A 24,059-nucleotide genomic window follows, 5' to 3' on the forward strand; every position below is an offset into this window, starting at 1 on the left:
CATAAGAGCCCAGGAGTGAGACGTGAGGAGCAGAAGCTCTGGTTTTTAGTGCTTGAAAGGCACTATATTGTTATTCTTGATCTTCATATATTTTATTATTAATACTATTATTATTATTATTATTATTCTCCAGTTTTCTGCGATTAAAACAGCCCACGCTGCCTAAAGTACAGACATAGTTTAAACTGAAGCTCTCTGCACTGAGAGGTGTGGAGTCCATTGGATTTGTCATTTTTAATAAATTTGCATTTAAAAAATAAAATTCCATCGATGATGTCACAGTCACAACCTAACTGCCATTGAGTCTCACAGACACAGCACAAATGCACAGCCCCTCTTCTCTCTCACTGACACACACTCACCTCTCCCACGACACACACATACACCAATCCGCCATAATATTATGAACACCTCCTTGTTTCTACACTCACTGTCCCCTCTCTCAGCTTCACTGACCAGACAGGAGAACTTTATAGTTCTACAATTCCAAACTGTGGTCCACCTGTGGCTCTGCATAATTTGTTGTTCTTCAATGGTCAAGACCACCACAGAGCAGGAATGACTTGAGTGGTGGTGGTGTGTTAGTGCATGTTGTGCTGGTATATGTGGATCAGACAAAGCAGTGCTGTTTGTGTTTTTAAAACTCTCAGTGCCACTGCTGGACTTAGAATTGTCCACCAATCAAAACATCTAGCCAACAGAGTCCTGTGTCCACTGATGGAGGACTAGAGGACGACCAACACAAACTGTGCAGCAATAGCTACTGTCTCTGACTTTACATCTACAAGGTGGACCAACAAGGAAGGGATGGACACAGTGTTTAAACGTTCCAGCAGCACAGCTGTGTCTGATCCACTCGTAGGTGGTAGTCATAATGTTATGGTTGATTGGTGTACACTAAATTATGTACACTAACAAAATCACACACACACTCACAGAATCACAGAGTTACACACATTCACACCCACAGTAACAGACACACTTTCAGCTCTTTTCAAGCACTATGTATTTCCTTCAGGAAATGCAAGTCTAGTTTATCTTTTGTTTTTTCTACATTCTCATTTCTCCATGTTCGGTTGTGCTTACTGTGCTTGTTTTGTTCTGTTTAAACTTGTTATGTGCTCTTACATAAATGCAGGTGCAGTGCTGTTATTGGAGTGACTAATACGAAAAGGTGGTATAATTCAACATGCCAGCTTTCTACGTTTGAAGCAGCACAAATTCAGAATGATTCATTTTATCCCATGTTTTCTGACTTAGGCAACAACAAAAAAGAGCTGGTAGACACCCCAGATCCCAAAATTAATGTTCACGCACTGAAAGGGTATTTTTAAATGAATAAATCCCCTACAGAAGTATTACACGGTTTCTCCAGAATATCCATGTTTTTAGTTTCCTTCCTAGCCTCCAGAGGTCGCACGTCCTAAATCCCAACCAATGCACTAGATTAGTTCATTAGACAATGCCACGTCCAGTAGCAGAGTGGGGCAAATCGCAACAACAAAGCCTCAGTTCTGCTTCAGTTCAGAGAGCATGTTCAAACAGGTTTTCTTAGTCACAGAGTGCACTTGTGCTGATACCGTTGCTAATTAACTGTAATTATTTTAAATAGTTTCCCTTATATTTAATGTTATTTATAGCACCACTTATAAAGTGAAAAGTCGGGTAGTACACATTTAAAATGGATGTGTGTCTGTGTCTGTACTGTGTGAATGGAGAGGATGTAGACCGAGACCAGACCTAATCCCCGTGGAAAACCAACCCACGTTCCTTTAAAGCGCTTGAATGAGGGATGTTAAAACGGACCAATCAGAGCGCGCCCGCTGTCACGTGACCGCGGCAGAGCGCTTTCTGCGGCGGAGCTGAAAATACAGTGGATCAGAGAGGAGCGGAGAGTCGCAGTAACAGGGTGAGTACCGAGCTTTAACAGCATAAACACACTCAGCAGACCCTCGCGGGGCTATTATAGCGGCCAGGGGCCCGAGCTTCGGTCCGCTGGAGAGGTGTTCCTGCTCATATTCTGTGTCGGAGAGCCGTGGCAGAGGCAGGCCCTGTTTCCTGCTCCCACTGCCTGCTAGCGCCCTGCTAACGGTAACTCTGCTGACGGAGCACAGACAAGTTAGGAAAGTTCACTGCTCCAGCTCTGACACTCCTTACACCGCACTGAGAGGGAAAACGGGGGATTCGTGTCCTTAAAAATGTTTAAAGTGAGACAATATCTAGTTCAGCTTCGTCTCAAACACCAAGCTGAAGTTGACTTCTTATTCGCCAAGTTCTTATTTGAATTCTGCGTTCCACCTTAAATAGTACAGGCGTCAGACTGTAACTGCTGCAGCAGTTAAGGTGGATCAGAAAATTAAAATACGAATCCTGCTTTAGTTTCGCTGGGTGACGTTTGTTGAGTTGGTGTTTAGTTAGCCAGCTGAAATTCACTTGACGTTGTCTGGGGCTCCAGCAAAATGGGTTTTCGGTTTCATTATGTGAGGTTTTTATAATGGCAATATAAGTTATTTGAATGGTGGGTTTAAACTACAGCTGGGTTTATAGATCATGTTTAGCATCCGTGTTTACATTCTGTTGCTTTCTTGTAGAAGAAAAACCCTAACCCTAACTTGTTTTCAGATTGTTTTTGTCTCTAAGGTCCCGCCCTTAGTTTGTGATTTTAACTACTTTTTATTCAAGGTAAAATCTCAAGTGTCCCTCGCTTTTCTCTTGTAATTCTTGAAAAACACGATGTGATTTTTATCTGTGTAATGTTTCTTTACCCCTGTTAACGTGAGGTGTGACTGCAAAACTTTTACCACTGATGTCATGCTCTTCCTCTCTGTCATCCGTATAAATAGCTTTGAGTAGGAGACCCTGCTGGTGGATGTTGTTTTAATTTTGGCGTTCAGTACATTACCAGTCAGTGATCATTTAATCAGTTACAGTGACTGATGGAAACTGAATAAGCAATGCTCGCCTATGCTGCATTTAATTACAGGCATTGGAGTTAAATTTAGCTCAAGTGGTAACTTCAGGCTTAGTGTTTTGGGTCAGGCCTCAGTTATATGCTTGGTGCCTACTGCATTCTGCCCAGTTTAGGGAAGGGGGTGGGGGGGTTCCTCAAAGCAGGATTTCTCGATTTAGCCAGATAACTTAAGGTCAAAAATCTGTCATGTCAAGCCTGTCCAATAGAAATAGAGCTGACAGTCATTCCTATTAAACAGTCCTCTATTTCGGGCTACGTTAAATGGCTACATAAGTAACCCTGCATTGTGAAAACCCCCCTGATTTAGTTGTTTAGAAATGCCTGATGAGAACTTTTGGTTTTGAGGTCCTCTTTTATGGTCAGTTTCGTTGTGTATACCTCCAGTTTAGTTCCTGCAAGAATATTGAAACATTTGTAGCTTCTGAAAGAAGAATCTGACGTAATCAATTTTAATTGACAATCTTTACAGACTCTAAAACAGATTTATCAGTAGGTTTAATAATTATCTTCATTGCTGAAGCACACAATTTCTGACACCTTGCTATTTAAAGCTATTATGTAGTATTAAAAAAGAATAATACAAATGTTAAAGTTGCACAAAGGTATAAAAATTGCATTGCTTTATACAGTTCTTGCTCTTTTAAAAAGTAATATTGGCATCAGAATTGCTTAGATTTTACTGATATATCAAACCATGTTTGGTGACCAATAAATCATATTCGGGAAGAGAGGATGTTGAAACAGTGTTGAGCTGCTCCACAGTTAACAACATTTTTAATCCTCTACAAATAAGTATTAAAAATCTTTGCAATGCTAAGCCTGTTTGATCTTGTACAAGGCTTTTCAGTACACAGTTCCCACACTGTTATGTACCTAATTATATTAATGGAAATAGTAATTATATAAAGAGGAATAACTACAGTAAATTCCTATAAACCTACCAGCTCACTGTCTTTCAGTCAGGAACCTGTAACCTACTTGGACCCCACCAACCTCCTCTAATTCCATGGCAGTGATCCTCTCTAAAGCTCAGTATAAAGAGTGTGACAGTGACTCAGGGATATCAGATATGACGCCAATGAAACACGTGTTGTTATTATTACCTTCATCTTTTTCTCTGTCTTTATTTGGAGACTCTATAAATGTTTGCATGTGATTTTCAAAACCTATATTTTGTTGAGAGGGATGTGGCGTTTACATACTGCAGGACTTCATTTTCAAACATGTAGTGTAGTTCATCCTAGTTTGAAATGTCATTCATCCCTTCATTAGGGGTTTATTCCCCTCCCCCCTTTATTTTTCCCTTTTCTTCAGTGGTGGAAGCAGCAGACCCAGTGATGGCCTCGGCTCCCATACCGGCATTTAACTCCACTCCACTGGAGAACAGCTCCAGTCAAAACGTGAGTATGGCTTTCTGAGACTGCTTTTCTATCAGGACAGGTCCTGGGTAAGGTTGATAAAATTCCAATCATAGTTTCAGATGATAATCAATTTCATGTAAGCATCAAGTTATGGTTTAATACATACTTCCTCAGTACATTTTATCCATCCTTGGAAGTGAGCATACACGCATGCTTTCTCTCTCACATGCTCATTCGCTTGCTCAGCCATTCACTCACATATATGCGCTAGTGCACTAGGGGCAGTGAGCGCACACAGACACCAGCACGGCATATATAATGTTTGTTATGCATACAGCTGAAGCAGTATCAGTATAGCGCTCTGACATAAATAGAGATACTTTTGTAAATTTTGTATTATGCTGTTCTCTGTTGGATACTTTGACTTTCTTATATCCCATTGTTCATTTTTAAACAAGTTTCAGAAACGCAGAGTAAATGCAATCTCATGTATGTGTCTAGTGTCACAGTTTTTTGCTCTGTCAAGTGAGCTAGACTTTCTCTCTGCATTAATAATTTATGCTCTCCACTGTCATCAGTAGAGTTGCCTGTCCTTCACTCTATGCTATATAGCCCCTGCAGCTTTGCCGTATAGAATCAAATAATGCATTATCAATGCTACTCATTTAGGCCCTTGAACTGACGCTGACTACAGTAAACCTTTTCCTGGGTGACCTGATCATGCTTCAGAATGATGTTTCGAGCTGAATTGTTATTGCTAGGTGGCATTCCATGTCAAGTGTGACAGTAAAATAGTCAGCACTACACCATTGCTGAAAGTATACCCTCATTGTTGGACAGAAAGCATCATAAGTCAGCAGCATCTGTAGAGGCTTGACAGGTAAAACCAGTAGTGCCACATATTTAAAGCGTTTTCTCTCTCACACACACACACACGCAAACCACAGTAATGTGCACTATGATGCACAGTCCCCACACTGGCGTAAGGTAGTGCAACAATCCCTTTAAAGGGTTTCACTTTAGTGGGCCTAGCTTTTCAAATCTTTACCTAAAAACATACTAAATGAGTCACTTTGGAACTTTTGTGCTGGGATAGTGGCTTACGTCAACACACAGTGACACTGTGTTCATGTTGGCAGATGGTATTCCTCTGGGCAGAGTGCAGATGATGGCATGCAGACAGAGTTGGCTTGCTCTGGTGTTTTTGCTGGATGACTGCTGGAGTGTACATATGTTACTGCAGCAAAACATCTGATAGGACAGAGACAGTGGAGCAACATTGTCAGCACACAACGGACACTGCCTCTCTGCCTACCTGTCTGCTTATTTGTATTTCTATTTTTGTAGGTTTTTCACAGTGGTTAAACATGAGATTTAAGTTTTGGTATTGGTATTTGAACATGAGTGGTATAGACAAAGTTAACCCCAAGCTAACATGCTAGTTACTGTAGTATAATACAGTTACATATGTTTATAAATTCACTGTCCAATTAAGAACATGTATCTTCCAAAACAGTACCTTACTATTTTAATATACTGAAGGAAAAAGAAAACTTATAAAACATCAACTATGTAAGTACAGTTCAAGTCATTACCCAGCAGGCCTTGCTCCTTTCGCTGTAGTGAGTCAATTAAATATGTGTGTGTTTGTTTATAGTCACTCTTCTGCTTGCATTTAGCTTCACTGAGCTTCAGCTGTCAGCATGAAAAAACTGTCCCAGGGAAAGATGATCAGGACACACACACACACACACACACACACACGTATACTAGTACTCACAGACATGGAAGGAAGATGCTTCTCCTTTGTTTTTCTTTTGTCCCTATATCCATGCCCTCTATTAAATCTGATTCTTTTTTTTTTTTATTAAAAGTGGGTGAAGATGCCACAGCTGTCTTGTGGCACACACACACAACCACTGGTCAACCACATTTCTTGCTTTCTAGGAGTGTAGTAGAACACTTGTCCATTTTATGGTTTCCGTGCGAGGTGTTTAAGTTGTTAGTGTGCTCCATGCCAACCCAATTATTCTATGTGTTTTGATGACAGGCTTCCAGGGAGAATTTGAAGATGGAGCCCCTTGCAGATGTTGCCTTACTTCCAGGAGAGGAGAGAGTGATTGGTGAGCATGTGTTTTACATTGTTATACAAAGAGTCAGATCTTTGTTATTGTTTATTGGGTGCAGAATGTAAGCTTATTTAGAAAGTTTCTTATTCATACAGGTAATTCCATGCATATTGTCACTATTTTAAAAAGAATACACATTTCCCACAAATTCACCTTGAAGGTCTTAGTCAATATAACAAATAACTGCTATTTTCAAAGTATAACAAAAACAAAAAATTGGACAGTAAAGGTATTTATGTAGCATTGGACATGTGGTATATTTGGAAAGTTGCATCTGTATAATACACGTGAAGGGTTATATGAATATCTAAAATATACACTTACCGGCCACCTTATTAGGTACTCCTACCTTGTATCTGCACTAAAGCTCCACTTACCAAATAGGTGTAGTTCTGAAATTAAGAAGTGCAGTCCATACATTTCCCCTCTTTCACCCAGTTCTTCAGTCGACCAGGACCCCAACAGAACCACCACAGAGCAAGTATGAGTTGGGTGTTGGACTATTCCCAGCGCTGCACTGACAGTGATGTGGTGTGTTAGTGTGTGTGGATCGGACAGCAGTGCAGCTGGAGTTTTTAAACAATGTGTCCTCTCCTCCCTTCATGGTCCACCTTGTAAATGTAAAGTCTGAGACAGTTGTTGCACAGTTTGTGTTGGTCATCCTCTAGTCTTTCATCAGCGGTCACTGGACAGTGCCCACAGGAAGCTGTTGGCTGGATGCTTTCGGTTGGTGGACTATTCTTAATCCAGTGGTGACCATAGTTAGTTTTACATTGAAATGTTTCTCAAATGTTATGTGAAATAAATACATTGGTGTTTCCATCCACCAATGTTATATGACATAAGCTACAGTGATTAGGGGAGGCATAGAAAAACGCAAGATGGAGATCTTTAAAATTTAACTTTTAGTTGAATCGTTTTTACAGCCATTTTCTCTGTGCGCATGTTCATTTCTCTCTCTCTCTCTCTCTGGAATGTGATTTTAACTCTCTATCTCTCTGTCATTCAGATTCTGATTCAGATGTGCTTTATTGGCATGACAGGTTAAATGCCTTTGTTGCCAAAGCAGTACAGGTTTAATCAAAATCAACAGTAGTTCATAAAATAAAAATAAATACATTTAAAATAACACAATTACTAATAAGAAGTGACATAAAAGTAGGAAACAGAATGATAGAGTGATTATACTCTAACATTTAGAGAGAAGTAAATGAAGGTAACAGTGGTGCAGATGAAAGGTTGGTGTAAACCGGCACAGGTCAGAGAGCTGAAGGTGTTGTTCTCTGATCCTGTGGTAGTTTTGTGTAAACACTGCAACTCTGCCACTACCTCCGCCCCAAACACACCCCCAGTTGTTGTTTATTTCACAAACTCTTATTCTTTATGATTAGTAAGAGCTGGCAGTTGTAATGTGTTATGGTAGTAGTAAACAAGCAGAAAAGGAATTATATCACTGTGTAGTACTTCGAAAATTTGAGTTGAATTTGAACATTGATCCAGTGATTTACTCATTGGTTTATTCTTTCATTCCCATGTTGTCAGTAAATGTTAGGCAGCCTGCTTGATCTCTCTTAGAGTTTAGACCTTTCCTGGAATTGGCACTTTGAATCGCTCCAGTGCTGCTCTGCTGCTCAAATCTGACAGCTCCTATTACTTCACCGCACAATTTGACCAGATTTCATTACAGACACAAAGTGAGAGTAAGAAAGTGCAAAAGCTTTGTCTGTGTGTCTGTGCGAGCAGGATTTCTTTCTTAAAGAGAGAACTCTAAGCTTAGTTCTCTCTGACCCTTTTTATTCTGTCTCACATGGGGGCTTCACATTTTAACAGGCTCTGGATTTAAGATTATTAATCATAAAATGTGAACATATATTCTGAGACAGGCCGCTTCATAGGCCATGCTTCAGTTATAAATGTTTTTATATAATTTAGTATCATATTTAAGTGTATTCTTCAAAAACAATAATCACATTTATTTAGTGTACTTCCTGTTATTTTGAGACATGTTTTTAAATATGAAATTCCTGTTGTTTTGTTTGGTATATTTAGTAGTAAACTGATAATGATAATACATGTATTATTACTGAATGATATTCATGACTGTTCATGTTTCTGTTCTCACTCAGACAAAGACCTCATCTACATGTGCCCGTTTAACGGAGCGCTGAAAGGGAAAGTATTCATCACCAATTTTAGACTGTACTTCAAGAGCACTGATACGGTGAGTGTGAGAGAGTTAATGTGCCTCTGTGTGTGTGTGTGTGTGTTTGAGGAATAATACTTCTGTGACCTGCTTGTACTGAAGAACTGAAAGACATAATTGGCCGACCACGCACTGGTGTGTTTTAAGCACTTCGCTTTTTGCGTGTGATGTAAATGAGCACAGCGGAGGAACTTCAGAATGAGTCATATTTTGCTCGTCTCTTCAGCACTGTTACCTTCAACAACAGCTGACAGTACAACTGAAGACATGCCAGAACTGTCAGAAATATCTTGCTCACTTGCTTTTTCTCTGTTGCACTCTTACTTGCTTCCTTTCTCTTTCAGAATCATTCTCCTGTTCGTTCTGTCAGAAAAAACTCTCAATCTCTCAATTTCTTTCTCCTTCTGTTAATAGGTCTTCTAATCATTCCTTCGTTATTCTTCCTTTTTCGCTTACTTTCTTTCTCTGTCAGATCTTTCTTTGCTGTTTTCTCATCCTCTTTCACCATTGGAAAATGGTGTTTCTCACCTGTTTTTTTTATTGCACTCTCTCTTGACATGTTCTGTCCTTTTCTTTTCAGATTTAACATTATCTTTAGTAAAGTCTCATCACGGTTGTCTGTAACAGCAGGGTGTAAAAACAGAAGAGAAGGGTGAGAAGTGGAGTGTATGAATATAATATCTGGAGTCTTTCATCTATGTCCTGGCACTGGCTGCTGTTGGCACAGAGCAGGAGGCACCTGCAGGCTTGCTGGATGTTTGACTGCACAATCTGTTAGGAAGATGTGGAGAAGGGAGGGCAAAAGAAAAAGTTGGATTTTCCTTATGGAAATGTTTTAGTATTTGATGATAAATGAAGCAGGTGTTCCCTTATTTGGGGGTTTTCCTATCCTACCAGTATGTGCTGGTTGCCTTTGACCGAGTTTAAATGATACAGACTGAGTCTGAAATTGTGCAGAACATGTTTAAACTGATCTTTATCTGGGTTGTTTTTACATAGTGACATAGTGGAGTACAGCTTTGTCTCTGCTTACAAGTTAAGGCTAGTCTTAACTAAAACGAGACGTTCAGTTTGCTTTCTTAACTGAGATATATTTAAACTTTTAGCTTTGTCTGGAAAAACTAACCACAGATGGTTCGTCAGTTCACACTTTTTTTTTTTTTTGTTTAAAGCATGTATTCTTGTATATCCTGAGCTTGCAGGATATCTTGCTGGTTTAAAAGGAAAAGTTCTTGGACTCATTGATTGGCTAAATGAGTGTAACTATAATATTGCTTAGTATTCTGTATTTCTTTCAGGAGTCAACAGTTACCCTTGATGTACCCCTGGGTACAATCAGCAGGATAGAGAAAATGGGCGGAGCCTCCAGTCGAGGGGAGAATTCTTACGGGCTGGACATCACCTGCAAGGTAATGCCTACCGATTACAGACACTTGTACACTAACAGTTTGCCAAGTAATATCTCAGTAATATTGTACTCCAAGTCAGTGTTAATTTAATTAGTCTCGCATGGTCTGGTGCCTGTTGCCACTTTTACATGACCAAGAACCGCCTACTACTGCAAGAAAAATATTTGACTGACACGCCAAAGGACCAATCACAAGTCTGCTATTTTGGCATGATGTGTAGGAGGAGGCAGCCTTTGATACAGATCAGACAGTAAGAGCCAGGACAAAAGGAAGTGCACATACACAGATTTACAGAATTGGTTCAGAGTGACGCACTGAATATATTAGACTGTCTGTCAACTTGTGGGTAGAGCGTCTGTGGCTGAGACTATAATTTTATTAAAGGATAAGCACCACTCAATGGACCTCCATGAATATTTCACATTATTTTAGTTACTGACCTATATAAGTATGAGTTAAAATGAAAATAGCAGCTTAATTTGCTTTAAACCTGACAATTTTGTTAAACTGACGAGCTCGCTACGGAGATTCTTGAACGCAACCGTGACGTCACTGGTGGACAACAGCTGAACAACGCCGCGGTAAAACACCGTTATGACTGACTGTTATGACAGTATCTAGCAAGCTAAATAACCAACATTATTCATGACAATAGCCTAGCAATAAGCTAAACTCAAATTTAGAGGTGCCGTTATTCTTGTAAATGTGATCGAAGTCGAACTCCAATTCATCCGACACTATAAACCTCTGTAATGCAGCTACATAGCCTAGTAAATGTTAACTAACACCAACTAAAACAGGCGAAGTGAGTGTACTTACCCTGTTTACCTCTATGTATACAGAGGCTCTTGAACACCTTTCGTTGGTTTCCTTACATGCCCATATTTTTGGAAAAGCACCAGTGAAATGAGCTACAGATAACGGAGTGAGCGAATGGTCCTTTCCAATGTGCCCATTTAAAGTTGACAAATGTAGTCCATTTTCTGGATATTTTGCGATCTTTGGGCCATTTGTGCACAGATGTCCCACTGTACATTGAATTATTGCAGCCAAAAACAACACACCTTTTCGTCATTTTGCATTAAATTAAGTGCAACTTCTAGAGTCGTTGTCCACCATCTACGTCACATGCAAGAGTTAGAGTTTCCGAACACTGTTGGGGGGGGGGGGGCAATGGTCTTTTAAACCTTATTCCTTCAATTAGTAAGAAATAACATGTTTTCTGACTATCAATAAACACAAGTTAGGAACTCAAATTCCACTGTATTTATTTGTTTGACACTTTCATATCGCTGGTGCTTAGCCTTTAACAGTAACGATCAATGGTTGATCTAATAATCACATTAAACTTAGTAAATAAATAATATTAGAAAAAGAACTATGAAAAATGTATTGTCAACTACTGTATTATCAGCTGCTGCTCAGACAAACCTCACTTTTAAAATCATTTTACACATGTCAAATAAAAGACACAGTAGTATCTGATCTGTGTCTTATGTCGCATGATTATGGGGAAGCATGAGGTTTTTCTCTTCTGTCTTTAAAAACTCTTTTTTTTTTTTTTTTTTTTTTTTTTTTTTTTTTTTCTCACAGATGTGTGAAATGTGGCAGATATTTTTGTAAAAAAACCAAGATAATTTTCTCAGTACGGTTCAAAAGCCATCCCACTGAATAGCGCCTCTGTAGCCAGAGCAATGAAATAAAGTTAAAGGATTTAGTGAAGAGGAGTCGAATCTCAAAGAATCAGCTCTTTGACCAACAGTCAATATGAGAGACACCCAGATGCTCAATGATTCATAGAGTTTAAACTCTTATAGTTGTTTTAGTTTTTAAAATTACATCATTAAAATTAGGATACAATGTTTTAAAACTTTAATATAAAAACCAAAACTAGACTAAAATGTCTATTGTTTTCTTTCACAAAAACTAAATTAAACCTACCAATAATTAAATGACTATATGGAAAAAAAATACACATTTTAATGAAGACTAAGACTAAATAATTCAAAATTAACACACCAAAACAAACACACACACACACAAACATTAGTTTTTTCTGTACGCATTAGTGTAATTCATCCTAACATATTGCCTAGATATACATTTAATAGATTATGAATATTTATTCTCTATAAGACATTTTCTATATAAGACATTAGGTTGAGAAACTTGATCAATTCACAAACATACTGCTTGAGTATTTCATGCATTTGTGTGTTTGTTTATTTGCAGGACATGAGAAACCTGCGGTTTGCTCTGAAGCAGGAGGGCCACAGTCGGAGAGACATCTTTGGGGAGCTGTTCAAATATGCTTTCCCACTCTCTCATGGACTGGTCAGTTAAAACACATGCTGATGTTGCTTTTGTAATTTGAATTCTCAGCACCCCCACATTTTATAGTATTGCTTCCATCTTTCTGTCAAAAGACTAGTTCCCACACAAACAGGGACATTAAAGTGTTGGTGAGTGAAATTATATAGATATGGTGGAAACAAGGCTTACACCCAAAAATGATTTATTCATCTAAGTGGCACTTCTTCGTGTAAACACTGAGCTATGCTCTTGATGTGAATCTTAATATTCTAATCACTTGCTTTTCCTCTCAAGTAGCATTCCCTTGATCCTTATTTTCTTTTTGTCATATGAAATGACATATTTGACCTGACTGAAACCAATCTGTTTTTATGACTGTTCTTTTTCACCCTGTGTTCTTTTCTCTTTGTGTAGCCCCTCTTTTCATTTTTGAGTCAGGAGAAGTTTGAGGAGAACGGCTGGATCGTTTATAAGGCCATGGATGAGTACAGGCGTCAGGTGTGGATCCTTTTTATATATTCTAATCGCTGTTAACTGAAACAGCACTTCCGTCCATTTCTGAGAACACGCTCCCAGCTCAAAAACGGAGTGTGTTTAATGTAAATATTTGTGTCTGGTTTTCCACATGTTTTTATATCATCCTAGTTCTTGCAGATTAAATAAGCAAGGTCACCTCTCAAAGCATGTTCCACCCAGACTTGTTCATAGACACAGATTAGTAAGAATTTGCACAGCTCTTTTGAAAATGGACAAATATGGCATTATGAATTCCTTTTAGTTCTAATATGAATGTTTTAAAATCCTGATCTATTTCGTTTTTTTTTTTTTTTTTTTTTTTTTTTTATTTAATTGGTTTGTTTAACACTGTTGAAGGTCTGAGCAATTTTGACAGATATCCATTGAGTTTATAATGCAGTTGTAATAAGTACACTAAGTACAGTGACCTGAGAGTAATGTAAATCAGCCTGGTGCCAGTTCAAATCCTGTATTCTACGTTCTGTAGGGTCTGCCCAATGAAAGATGGAGGATTTCCTTCATCAACTCAAGCTATGAGTTGTGTGACACTTACCCCACCATCCTGGTAGTTCCTTTCAAAGCCACGGAAGAGGACCTCCGGCGAGTGGCTACCTTCCGCTCCCGCTGTCGTATACCGGTGAGCTTAAAACTTTGGTAGCAGCAGCAAATGCCCCAAACACATGGATTGTTTTATGAAGTTACCTGAGCTTATTAACAGCTAGTTTTTCATAACAATTTTAAAATTTTTAAATGATATTTTAAGTGAACACAATTATGTAGTACCTCAAAACGAACATCTCTCACACTGAAACATGTATTTGTAAATGCTTGTGTGTCCAGGTGCTGTCATGGATCCACAGGGAGAATCAAGCAGTAATAATGCGTTGTAGTCAGCCCCTGGTGGGCATGAGTGGCAAACGCAACAAGGATGATGAGCGCTACCTGGACATTATCCGTGAAGCCAACGGCACGACTAAGCTCACCATCTATGATGCCAGGCCTAACGTCAATGCTGTGGCTAATAAGGTGAGACAGCAGCAGCAGTAATGTCTTAGGAGATTCAAATGACAGATTGTCGACCAAACAACAGGAATTTCAAGATTTTGGGTCGTATAGCTGTAGCAAAGGTGGGCAACATAATGCTGATATTATTGTGATTAAAGGGGAATTTCACCTTTTTCACATTCAACCAGTCTAAACTCACATAGCGCAATTTCTGTGCATCTCAGATAGTGTTTATATCAACTACTTGAATCACTTGAATTTAAGACAAAATATAGTCATTTCCCCAACAGTTAAATTGATGTTACAACATTCATATTGCATACATAGTACACCTGTTGATGCAAACACATATATACTCACTTTATTGCCCTTATTGATCTTTAAAGGGCATTCAAGTAGGAAGGTGTATTCGTCCGCTATGCCATGGGTGCTCTCACAGTTTTTTGTGGGCTTATTTAAAACATGGTATAAAATTTAATAATTTTCAAGATTTTGAGCTTCAAAATGCATAGAGTGAGGAGACAAAAATTTTCCCACTTCCTAATCTCTCCAATTAAAGCACTAGATCCGCTTTTAATTTAGAGCCCAAATATGAGGTTAAATAGAGCAAAATACACAACATGCATGGAGCACTGAATAATGATTAAATATGTAGACAACAACAAAGGAGTTGAAATTGAACCAAGCCAGAATAGCTGAAACCAGAGCTTCTGCTGCTAGCTCATCACTCCTGGGCTCTCGCACTGAACTGAGCTGTGTCTTCTTATTCAAAGGAACAGGAGTTGAAACCGGTTCTTCTGAAAAGGGCTGTTTAGACACAGGGAGAATGGTGGTGGGTTGTTTGATCCTTGTGGCATTTTGAGCAAACCATATCACAGCTGTTTCAAAAAGATCTTAGATCGAAGGAGATCGTTAGATTGTGCTAATGCACATTCAGTCTGCTGCAGTTCTTATAAGTTGTTTGCATACTGTGTACATATCAGCTGAATGGACACCAATAATGTAAATCATCGCTACTCTAAAATGTATGACTGCTGAATTAAAAACAAAAAATTTTGTTATTCCATACTTGAGATCTCTTCCTCACACAAAAAAAAAAACAACAGTGGCGCCACGAAGCCTGACGAGCCTACAAGCGATTAACACACACAGCACACCAGCACTTACGTAGGTTGTCCCCTTCAAAACAAGACCAAATTTGAGTCTTTCCATCAATCCACTCATTAGGAACCCTCATGTTTGTGAAAAGACGGAAAATAAACCCAGCAGTTTAAAAAAATAGTACAACAAACAAAACAATAGTTTAAATATGTTCCCTGTGGATCTCTGCTATGGCTGTGTAGCTTGGGCTCTCAGCTTTAATGACATGTCAGTCAAGTCTGTAGACCAATCAGGGGCGATGTTCAACCAAGGGTGCGGGGAAGCAACCAAGCTTCAGTGCTTAACAGAGAGAGACGACACAGACAGTTTTATATGACAACAGCAATCACAATTAACAACAATCAAAACAATAAATACATTTTTAAAGCTTAGATCCCTTTCCCTACTGAGACCATTTAAACACAGGAGGGGTGTGAGGCCTCACTCTACAGCCAATCGGAAAAAGATCCCCCCCTTCCAACACATCTGGCCTTAAAAGGGAAGAGTACTGAGTTAGAAACAAGACTAAATATCAGAATAAATCGAGGTCAGAATTGTTTTTCATTGTTTGGTGAGGGTAAAGAGCCATTTGGAGAGGTACATGAGATTAGTTTGTCAAGGAAGGTCACATGTAAAATGAGTGATTTTCCTTATGGAGAGGTTGGGGTCTTTGAAAATTCCAAAGGAAGATTTTAAAGAAGATTCCAAATGTAATTTAGAAAAGTGCCTAAAATGTTTTGTTGTTTTGATCATATTTTGACCACTAATGAATCATTTCAAGATCTTAAATTCTCAAGGCTTTTCAGTAACATTACTTCATAACATTTCAGGCAGAAATTACATACCCAAGAAGATTGTGATCCTGCAAAAAATGTGATAATGTATTCTTGCCATATTGCCCACCCCTAACTTAGGGAACTGTTTACTTGTGGAAAAGGGGTAGAATATGTAGCTACATATTTCAAATGAACTTCCCCTCTAAGTTACATCACAGTATGCTTTTTTGGATATACAATGGTGCACTGAACAAGTGAACATATCGCATGCCTGAAATGAGACTTATTCATTCATTACCTGTAACCGGCCTTAAGAATATAAATTAATGACTCGGGTATCATAATGTCATACACTTGATACCTGGATGACATTCTGGCACTGTGTAGCTTATTGTTTTTTTTTTCTACAGCATTCTATTAAACAGTTTCAGGTTATAAAATTTTACAGTAGCCTATATACATATTATTCATTCATTCATTCATTATCTGTAACTGCTTATCCAATTCAGGGTCACGGTGGGTCCAGAGCCTACCTGGAATCATTGGGTGCAAGGCGGGAATACACCCTGGAGGGGGCGCCAGTCCTTCACAGGGCAACACAGACACACACTCACACCTACGGACACTTTTGAGTCGCCAATCCACCTACCAACGTGTGTTTTTGGACTTTGGGAGGAAACCGGAGCACCCGGAGGAAACCCACGCGGACACGGGGAGAACACACCAACTCCTCACAGACAGTCTCAGGTCCCTGGAGCTGTGTGACTGCGACACTACCTGCTGCGCCACCGTGCCGCCCTATATACATATTAGAATTGGGTTATATTTTCAAATACAGTGTTTCCCAAATTGTTCACTGTGGAATTTAAGAGTTGGGTTTTTTGCTGTGGAATTTATGTTGACAGGCTTCATATTCATATATTTGTACATTAGTCTGTTTCAGCATTGCTGCATGTATTTGGATCTGTGGTTGATCTGTGATCCGCACTGCCCGTCTGAATCTTTTTAACAATTCATAATTGTCTCGTTCTGTTCCACCGACTGTATGGATTGGTTGTGATTCACCTTATACATTAGTTCCTTTGTTCTGTTCTCATCCCATTTGTAGGGGTGTGGGTTGTTTCTGCTTGATTGGTTTCTCATCAAGTCAACAGACATAACTGAGGTAGAGTTGAACAAACAGAGGACAGAACGCTGAATGCGTGTTTGTTTGTGTGCACACCGGTGTGCGTGTATGCAATTGAGTATGGCAAAAGCACAATCTAACTGAAGTGAAAGCAATTGCAAAGGCGAGCACTAATGTGACAGTGATATAGAACATCTCTATAATCTCTGCTGATTGAGCATTTTGAAATGCACTGTATTGATCCTATGATTTTACTCCCACAAAGTGTGTGCAACTGTGTGCAGTCTGATGGAACACATTAGCTATGGAATGTCCACTTTAACATTTGGCCCATCACCTTTGAACCCTAGGCCACGGGAGGGGGCTATGAGGGTGACGATGCCTATCAGAATGCTGAGCTCGTTTTCCTGGACATCCACAACATTCATGTGATGAGGGAGTCATTGAAGAAGCTGAAGGATATTGTTTACCCCAACGTAGAGGAATCTCACTGGCTCTCCAGCCTGGAGTCCACTCACTGGCTGGAGCACATCAAGGTAGAGCCTTATTAGAATTAAAATAAAAATAACTGGGGGGTTGTGTTGGTTTTGTTTTTACCCTGCCCCCCCCCCCCCCCATAAAAAAATAAAAAAATAGATAACCAGCTGTTGATAGTACTTTAGAGATTATATTATTTACTTATGAAGTTGCATAGCACTAATAATACAACAATGTATGTAGACCTGAATAACTTCTTTTAAGAAACCCATTACAGTTTATTTATTAGAGGCACGCCATTTAAATGCATCCTTGGCCTTCTCTCTCCACCTGTTTTGCTGTAGCTGGTGTTGTCAGGGGCGATCCAGGTAGCTGATAAGGTGTCTTCAGGGAACTCTGTGGTGGTGCACTGCAGTGATGGCTGGGACCGCACAGCTCAGCTCACCTCTCTGGCCATGCTGATGCTGGACTCTTACTACCGGACACTCAGGGGTTTCCAGGTGCTGATAGAGAAGGAATGGATCGGTTTCGGACACAAGTTCGCCTCGGTGTGTACTTTTCTCATGTATTTTTTACTTTAAATATAGTGCTTGGCTCTGAACTTTAACTTAATACCTGTTCCCATTTGACATATTTTTGGGAAATACTTGACATTCTGGTGATTATATTTGTGTAAAATGCTCAGGACTTTCTTTTAACTCACGTGTGTGTGTGTGTGTTTCTCTATACGTGTGCAGAGAATCGGCCATGGAGACAAAAATCACGCAGATCAGGACAGGTCACCCATATTTTTGCAGTTCATAGACTGTGTTTGGCAGATGACCAAACAGGTAAGTGATCATTGCCTTACACTGTGAATTTGCTTTCAGTGTTCTGTGGTTTTTCCATGATCCTGAACTAGATGAGTTATTACAGACAATTAATGAATGAAAGTTCTGTGTTTTACCAGTGTGTCTTAAGTTGTTAATGACAGCTGGCCGTGCAAACAAGCAATCTTTCATATGATTGAATTTTAATCATAATTACATACAATATAATGATAGAGTTTGTTAAAGGCTTTAATGCTCCATTTTGCTCAAACTATTTATTATTTTAGATTTTTGATAATCACCAAATACATCATTTTATGCACTGATTTTTGCTGTCTGTTGTTGCTACAATGAATTCTATGGTGTTTTAAAGTTGAATTTGTTACAATATATAAGGTATGTTTTTTAATATCCTACTGTTAGTACTCAGTATTGAATCTGTGGCAGCTTTTGTTACATAGATTTTAAACTAATGCAGTAAACAGAAACAGAGTGCAAGGTCCCCTACTAAATTTTAGAATGCCTTTTCTCACAGTAGAATGTTGTTTGTAGGACTTTCAGTGTCATTTTTTTTCTTTAAATGAACAAACGAATAGCCTTCAGCCTCCTAAATTTAAGATAACATGCATTTAACTGTGAGGAATTTCTGTTTTATTTACAGTTCCCAACAGCGTTTGAGTTTAATGAACGTTTCCTGATAACAGTCTTGGATCACCTGTACAGCTGCCGCTTTGGCACTTTCCTCTACAACTGTGAGAGTGTCAGGGAGAGCAATGTGAGAAACGCACAAACACATGTCCACACTGAAACACTGATCTTAGTGGAAAGGTGCTTAAAATTTGTTCTATGGACAGATATTTTTATTTTTTGGCTGCTTCTTTAAAGAATCAATTTGGCAAATGAGACCCTTGCTAATGATGTCAAGCCTAAAATCATTTGGGAAGTTCAAGGGTGAAGGACAAAATAGATCAGACATTATATGTAAAATCACCTTAATCTCTTAAAGATAGTGGTCATCTCTGCCCACTGTAGGCCTGTAGACTTTTTTTGATATGGGACATTTTTGTCTTTTATTGGCTAACATACACGCTCTCCTCTGTCTCTATCTTTCTGTCTGCTCATTGTGTGAAGTAGAGCGTGAGTGAGGGGGACGCTTCAGTGGCTCTGAGCGGGAGCAGAGTGCACTTAGGGGAGATGAAACATTCATTCTGTGGCCCCACAGAGCCATGCACAACAATAACTGTGCTAGAGAATGTAGGCCCACTTCACACTTGCACACCTCAGCAATGCTTTCTGCGTCTTCCCAGAGACGTCTGTTCCTCACCCTGTTGGACTTCTCTCTTCTCGCTGTGTCTGCATTGATCTGCATAAATGCATCATAGTGAAGAACCATGTCATTGCCTTATAGGACAAGAAAGATTACATTGAGGCCTGTTATTAAACAACATTTTTACTACCCTGGTGAAATTGTTGCTTATGATATTTAAGGTTTATTATGATGACTGAATTTGAGCTAATTTCACCTACAGGAATTCATAACAAACCCACTGTTGTTCAATTTCTTTCAACTTTTATTCCAAAACTTGAGACATTATGCAAATCAGTAAAAACGTAAAGTTTCACAATGATGCCACATTGACTGTGTTCCCTGTAGAGGAGATTTTGATACACATTTTGTCACTTAAAATATTTAAAATGTTTGACTAGAGATGCCTGACTTTTTTCAGCGCAGTTATTGTTTAAATTTATAAAAGGACATGCAAGTTATTTTCTGATTACTTGCCAAAACAATAGGTACCTATATGAATATAACATACAAGAATTAGCAGTGACATCACTGGTGTGCTTAAAAAATTATAATAATAAATGAATAAATAAACAAATAACTAATATCCATTTTGTTGTTTTGTTTTTGTTTTTCAGAATGTCCGGACGAAGACGGTGTCTGTATGGTCTCTGATTAACAGCAACACGTCTTCCTACATAAACCCATTTTTCACACCAGAATCAAGCCGTGTGCTTTACCCAGTAGCCAGCATGCGTCACTTAGAACTTTGGGTGAATTACTATATCAGATGGAATCCTCGTATACGGCACCAGGTATGAAGATAATGACGTGATCATTTAGATTTATTGTCTGCGGCTGAGGACTGGTTGTGTGCATTTGCATGTTAATATGCATTTCTGAGCATATTGGACGCTTTTGGTGTGAGTTCTTTGTTGATCAGTTAGGGTGGGTGCTTGTTTATGTCCTCTTTTTCTGTCTTTGTTATTGCCTTTGGGAGTGTGTGTGTGTGTGTGTGTCCCACACTCTCAGATTCAGTGGTGCAGAAAATCCTCTTTCCCCAGTTTAATTACGTCCTGACTGGCACTACAGAGAGCTGCCGCTCATGCTGGCCTTATCTCCACAGCAGACACACGGATGTGCGCGCACACGTGCACACACACAAACACACACGGATTCTCATAGTGGTTTTACTGCAGACATGCAACGACTGACAAATAAGAATCACTCGTGTGATTCAATAATAATCAAAGAAATAAACAAGATTGACTTCACGTAGTTACTAAATTCACATTATATTTTGAGGATATTGTAGTCCTATTGTCTGTCTGCATTCTACACTTAACCTTGACTGTTCACTAATGGTTGGACTAAATGTTCTTCAGAGCTTTCTTGTTGGAGCCTGTAATTAACTGTATTTTCCCTAGTTTAGGTTTAGAGCTGACCCAGCTTTTGTGATGGCTTATGCTGCAGTATAATTGATGACCTTGTTGAGTAGTAGCAAGAAAAAGTGATGTGTTCCATTTCTGTGGCAAATTTGTGTCTTGTCTGCCCTCTTTTGGTAGAAGGTTGTAATTACACCTGTTGGGTATTAGATGGGGTCTGTCTCGCTCGGTGTGGGTTTAAACATAAACAATTGACTTAGAAGACTAATAAATAACTGTTTAACAGTTTTCAAGTTCGACATCAACTCCTCAGTTTAGGATTTTGGTTACACTTGTGTCAGAGGCGTTGGGGTTCAGGGTTGTTTCTAATTAAGCAGCATCAGTAAATCCTGAGTGTCATTATGGTTTGGGTTTCAACTTAACATAACATATTCATTATTTATACTTCACTTGTTATATCTGTGTGTCTTTGCAGCAAAGTCCGGTGGAGCAGCGCTATAAGGAACTCTTGGCTCTTCGAGATCAGTATCTGAAGAAACTGGAGGAGCTGCAGGTTTCGGACTCGACCCACTTGAGCAACAGCTCCACTCCTAATGCTGCTTCACCCAATCAGCACATCACACACTTGCAGACACCCTTCTGATCATGCAGGCATACCAGTATGCGGGACGTTTGTACATAGCAATAGTAATAACTATGATAACACAAACAGTAGTAACGCTCAAGATAACAAAAAAATACACAATTATGCAATAATGTCACAACATGGCCTTCATAGCGCAAGTCAGATATGGGTGACGAAAAGCCTTAAAGAGACATTGATACGTTTGTTTTGTATGTGTACTAATGCGCATATTGCAGGCAAAAGGCTATTGCTCTTCCTAAACTGTGTAGTAGTTTGATGTGGTGCAAAGTGGAGGTGTCTGTAGTTGTGTATGCTATGGTAAAGACTAAATGTCCACTGATAATTTGAAACGCCGGTATTTCAGTTACTTGACCAGAGTGAGCTAGGTTCTAATAGTAATAAGGGAAAGGAATTAAGCTGTGGGTGGATGGTTTGTCATTCATTGACGTAACCGGTTGTTTGTGCCTGGTTTATGAAGAGCTGTTGAATTTTGCTTGTATATTGTCCACTCAATCCAGTGTCAGTCAGAGGTTGTGGTTCTAAAAGCAATCTTTTGTCAGTGTTTGAGACTCGGTCAAATTTGCGACATGAACTCAAGTGTCTGACCACAACATGTTTGTCTGGAATAAGTTAAGACTGTGTGTGACACTTTTTTTTTTTTTTTAACCGTTTCAAGCATACAGGGCATTCGCCGCTCATGATTGACATGTCTGCGGTTTGGGAGATGCTTTGGTTGCGCTTATCAAACAGAACCAGGGTTTTGGGGCTAGAGAGACCAGTTCTGTGCCTTTTCTGTCTGAGGTATTCTCTTACCTCACGTAGACATTTTTAAGCAAAATGTGTTTGCTTTTTTTCTGTAGGCGGCATCAGTGGCAATGAAGGAATCATTTCTTTTAGCTTTCTGTTTATGATTGACAGGATCGTTCTTGAGTCACCATGCACCAATGGCTTCTGGATACCTCTTAAATTGAAGTACAATCGCCACAGACTCTTCAGTTATGCTTTGGGTCCCTTCCTATGGATGGGAGAAAGTAGTTAATATAAGATGAAGCTAATGAGAGCATGTTGGGAAAAGCTGCCCTCTTGAGCTGTTCCAAAGTCAGTTTTACATGTTGCAAATACTGATTAAGGCTGGTAACAAGACTGGACCTATCTGATCTGGGACAAGCTCATTGGGGCACCTCTGTGCCATAACTAATGCTGCCTCAGAAAAGCGTACCTTTTGAAGTCTTTGGCCTCAATGAGGAGATGAAGTTTAAACCATATTGTGAGAAGAAGAAGAAGAAAAAACAGCAACAAACACAAACACTTAGCTGTTGGTTGTGTTTTTAGGGGGGGAATATATTTTTTATTTTGTATAAGTACCATAACTATGTAATTACCTCAACAAAGCCTATTTTACTGTTGAAAGTTCTATTGTTGTAAAATATAATTATTTTATTCAGTGTAAAATTTGACAGTTTTATACAAAGGAAAGTAATAAGAAAACGTGTTTTGATTGGTTGAACTGTTGGTAATTAGTGGACATCATATATTTCTTTACTTAGGTTTGGGTGTTTAGGTTTGCTTTATGACATCATAGAGATCTGAGTGTTTTCAGAGTCCTCTAAATTCGTTTGTCAGAGTCTTTGTAGGGAAATTTTGTTCTCAATTACATTGTGTGAGATTGAGTGAAGGCACTAATTTTTGTGTCTTTCTGGATTTTTTTTTTTTTTTTTTTTTGGAGCAGGATGTATGCTTTATTATCTGACATTATCTTTGTGCCGTTTGGGGTTATTTTTTATTTTATTTTTTTTTTTCCTTTAGGGATCGACTTTCTTGTTTTGTTCTCCCTCATGTATGCTCCACAGTTTGAAAGCCGCCTATTGTTCTGTAAATAATGCTGATTAAATTAATTTAAAGATTTCACACCTATAAAAAATGACATGCAAGTTGTTGTCTTTCATGGCTCATTGTTGCTTTTTGTCATTGTAGATTTCAATCAACATAATTATCACTAACCTTAAACACATACTTAACACTTTATAACAACTGTAATTGGTATTTGGTAATGGGTAACACAACTACCTTGCACACACCAGACTTGTTTGAGTCATTACCTTAACCTACTGTAACATCATTAAAAGTATCTGTTGCTCTTGGTATCAGTGTCAAATGATATCAATTTGGACAAGAGTAAAATCAAATATTATAAATGCAAATTTAAAAGGGAACTGGTTGAATGTATTAAGTAAATTACATACATAACAAAATGGTAGTAGTAATTCAAATGTTAATTCCTGAACCCAAGCTCAATTTTTGCCAGGTACACTTTTTTTAAGCTAAATATATCTTTGTGGGTCTAAGAAACATTTTGCTTAGCATTTTTCATACAACCTTGTTGATTTCAGTTTGAATAATAAAATTAGTGTTAAAATTGTATGTATGTATATATATGTGTGTGTGTGTGTGTGTATATATATATATATATATATATATAATCTCAATTGTAAATATGACCTCTGAATCGTGGAGCAATTGATTCAGTGT

At 38.7% G+C, this 24,059-nt stretch overlaps 1 protein-coding gene across 1 annotated transcript; it reads left to right on the top strand.

Moving 5' to 3' along the window:
* Positions 1-1,844: 1,844 nt before the first annotated feature.
* mtm1 (myotubularin 1) lies at positions 1,845-23,733 on the top strand. Its single transcript, XM_066680750.1, has 15 exons — positions 1,845-1,909; positions 4,286-4,371; positions 6,383-6,455; positions 8,588-8,682; positions 9,963-10,073; positions 12,306-12,407; positions 12,801-12,884; positions 13,390-13,539; positions 13,743-13,928; positions 17,300-17,485; positions 17,771-17,974; positions 18,164-18,256; positions 18,897-19,010; positions 20,159-20,335; positions 21,381-23,733. Exons 2-15 carry the CDS (start codon positions 4,309-4,311, stop codon positions 21,546-21,548), a joined length of 1,806 nt encoding a protein of 601 aa, XP_066536847.1. The 5' UTR covers positions 1,845-1,909; positions 4,286-4,308; the 3' UTR covers positions 21,549-23,733.
* The last annotated feature ends 326 nt before the right edge of the window (positions 23,734-24,059 follow it).

This window comes from Hoplias malabaricus, chromosome 9, assembly GCF_029633855.1.
Source record: "Hoplias malabaricus isolate fHopMal1 chromosome 9, fHopMal1.hap1, whole genome shotgun sequence".
Classification (NCBI taxonomy): domain Eukaryota; kingdom Metazoa; phylum Chordata; class Actinopteri; order Characiformes; family Erythrinidae; genus Hoplias; species Hoplias malabaricus.

Coding starts and splice junctions, on each gene's coding strand:
- mtm1 (XM_066680750.1), top strand. CDS start 4,309: ATGGCCTCGGCTCCCATACCGGCATTTAACTCCACTCCACTGGAGAAC. Junction 6,456..8,587: donor AGGAGAGGAGAGAGTGATTG/GTGAGCATGTGT, acceptor GTTCTCACTCAG/ACAAAGACCTCATCTACATG. Junction 12,408..12,800: donor TCCCACTCTCTCATGGACTG/GTCAGTTAAAAC, acceptor CTCTTTGTGTAG/CCCCTCTTTTCATTTTTGAG.